Source organism: Theobroma cacao, chromosome 1 (assembly GCF_000208745.1).
Source record: "Theobroma cacao cultivar B97-61/B2 chromosome 1, Criollo_cocoa_genome_V2, whole genome shotgun sequence".
Classification (NCBI taxonomy): domain Eukaryota; kingdom Viridiplantae; phylum Streptophyta; class Magnoliopsida; order Malvales; family Malvaceae; genus Theobroma; species Theobroma cacao.
The window spans coordinates 13,854,090-13,856,786 of record NC_030850.1 but is presented as its reverse complement, the minus strand read 5'-3'; the positions used below and the strand labels follow the sequence as shown (position 1 = coordinate 13,856,786).

General features: G+C 36.2%; 1 protein-coding gene across 1 annotated transcript; it reads right to left on the bottom strand.

Annotated features, from left to right (window-relative positions):
- Positions 299-1,406, bottom strand: LOC18612529. The gene is made up of 3 exons (XM_007049377.2): positions 1,209-1,406; positions 1,043-1,121; positions 299-934 (listed from the first exon to the last, which is right to left on the bottom strand). Exons 1-3 carry the CDS (start codon positions 1,212-1,214, stop codon positions 654-656), a joined length of 366 nt encoding a protein of 121 aa, XP_007049439.2. The 5' UTR covers positions 1,215-1,406; the 3' UTR covers positions 299-653.

Genomic DNA, 2,697 nt, shown 5'->3' with positions numbered 1-2,697 from the left:
AATACAATACTTTCTGGCCACATGTTATGAACTACGAAATCTATATTAGTAATAAATAATATAACTAGATTGTTTAAACATCTTTTTTTCAGTTTTCAAGTTTGGAATATCAAAATTATATGTGGCAGGCACTGGCTAGTGGTGGATATTTTTTCCGGCTGTATAATTTGCGTGATTGAAAGACTTGGAGTGACAAATGCTTTCGTCTTATTATATCTTGGGTCCTTTACCGATTCCCCTGGCTATTATCATATATGAGTCAAATTTTGGTTTAAGTGAATGGAGAAAACAGAGAATAAAACAGAGACGAGAACAATAACATTCACTCATGTAAATAATCAACCATTTTAATTGTACAACATATAGGAGACTTCAGCAGAACTTTTATCAGACTTTTGACTATATCATAAATGTCATCACCCTCCTCCAACCCTCTGTTTGCTTACCACCCTATATGATCAAATACAAACAGAGGAGAAAAAAAAAAAGAAGAAAGAAAGGAAGCAAGAAGGGCAACAAGTCACCCTCACATGGATACCATTGCCTGTTTAACTAATTTTACACACCCCTCAGGATGTGGAACATGGAGATTAGAGCTCTTTGACATGATCTTAAGTCCATGCATCTACTTTCTCTTTGTAAAGCTCTGTCTCTTACATGATGGAGCAAGAGGAATCATTGTACTGGGCATATCCATCTGGCACCTGATACACATAATAAGGTGGATTATATGGCCAGACATACGGCGGCAGTGGCTTTGAGTCTTCTTTCTCAGGCTCCGCTTTCTTTGCACCATCAACGGCACTCACGCTCACCAGCTCTGCATGCCCTACACTCTTTCTTAGCAGACTCGTTAGCTGAACTGGATCCACCCCTTCTCCTGTTATTTCTATTTGGCTCTTGTCATCGCCTTTCAAAGAAGCAGACTCCACCCCTTCAAAAAAATACAAAAACAATCAGCCTAAATTTTTTCTTTCAACATTTTTGAATTCTGTCATCAGAATGAATGAAAGCAAAGTTGTTTTCAGGTTTTCAGTTGTACCTGCGAGACCAACCGCAATTTTCAAGGCCTTGGAGCGAGACTTGTGGCCATTCAGAGTTACCTTGACTACCATCTTTTGCTGCAAATAAGAAAAGCAAATTCAATTTAGCATAAAATTCAATCAAAGAAAATACTTTGATGGTATAATTCATGATTCATTCCACACCTTCATGGTGTTGTTTATCCCTTAAGATGGACCTCTTTTTTAAAAAAAGAAACAGAGAGTAGCAAAATCGATGGTGATGGCGAGGGAAAGAGATAGCGAGGAAGAAGCTAGAGAGGAACTAACTGCCCGCTTGTTTTGTTTTGGAGTTAGCAGAAGCTCTTGGCCGAGATTGATAAAACTGACTGGTATTTATAAAGGCATCCGGGGCTATGAGTTTCCAGGGATATTTCCTTGCAAGCCCCAGGAACCTGTGATATTTATGATGATTTGACCCTACCAGCCTTACTTCGTCAGCGGTTTCACTTGGTTTCAGAGACATCAAAGTATATATATATATATATATAGTTATTAATTCGTTTTTTTTTAAAAAAAGGCAAATAAAAACAAAAACACTTCCATGTATATATACTTTTCATAATTTTAAATTCTATAGTTTTGACTTCGAACCATATGTGATGAAGAAAGAAGCATGCTCATAATCAATTTATATTGAGTTTTAAGTTGACTAGAATTCTAGATCTTATTTGATTAAGATTTTTATTTGTATACAATATTAAGTAGTTGTATGATTTTAAATTTCTTATTCCACATCGAATCCTAATTACATTCTACTTTGAACTTTTATACTATAAAAGTGAATTTCTAGACTTTAAAATTGCAAGTAGTGCTTTGAGAGCTTAAGAGAGGAAACATCTTGTAACTCTATCTTTTGCTCTAGGTGGAGTTAGAGTGGTTTGAGTGAATATTCTTGAGAGGTTATTGAGGAAGAGTGTGCAAGGGATCTTGGGTTGTTTTGGGGAACCATAAAGGTCAATTTATTGTATTTTAAATTCTCAATAATAGAAGAATAATTTCACTCCGTGGACGTAGGTAAGAAGCCGAACTACGTAAATTTTTGTGTTTTTCTGTTTACTTATTTTCTTTAGATTTTATCTTTATTGATTCTTGGGCAATTTTCACAACAAACTAGTATCAGAGTTTCGGGTTCGGTAAATTTAAGATTCAATAAGGATGTCGAAAGTTACTAGTTCTACGAATTTTTCAATTGAGAAGTTTGATGGGAAGACTAGTTTCACGCAGTGACAGAGAAGGATGAAAGATCTCCTTGTGCAGCAAGGTTTAATATGCCCCTTGCTAGAAAAGGAGGAAAGGCAACCAGATGACATGAAGAATGTTGAATGGGCAGAGTTGGAGCAAAGGTGTGTGAGCACTATTCGGCTTTGCATTGGAGATAATGTGTTTAATCATGTTATTGATGAGGATTTTGCTCTAAGATTATGGGTAAAGTTAGAAAAAATTTACTTGACGAAAAGTCTTTCTAACAAGTTACAGGTTAGGCGAAAGTTGTATCGCTTAAAGATGGAGGAGAATGGAGACCTCATGAAGCATATGAATGAATTCGATAGAATCATTGATCAGTTGAAGAAGGTTGATGTCAAGGTAGAGGAAGAGGAAAAGGCACAATTGTTCCTGGCTTCGCTTCCAGACT

What these genes read in the sequence shown, in the direction of transcription:
- LOC18612529 (XM_007049377.2), bottom strand. An exon ending in AATTGCGGTTGGTCTCGCAG is followed by an intron (nt 935 to 1,042) that starts GTACAACTGAAA and finishes ATTTTTTTGAAG; the next exon opens with GGGTGGAGTCTGCTTCTTTG.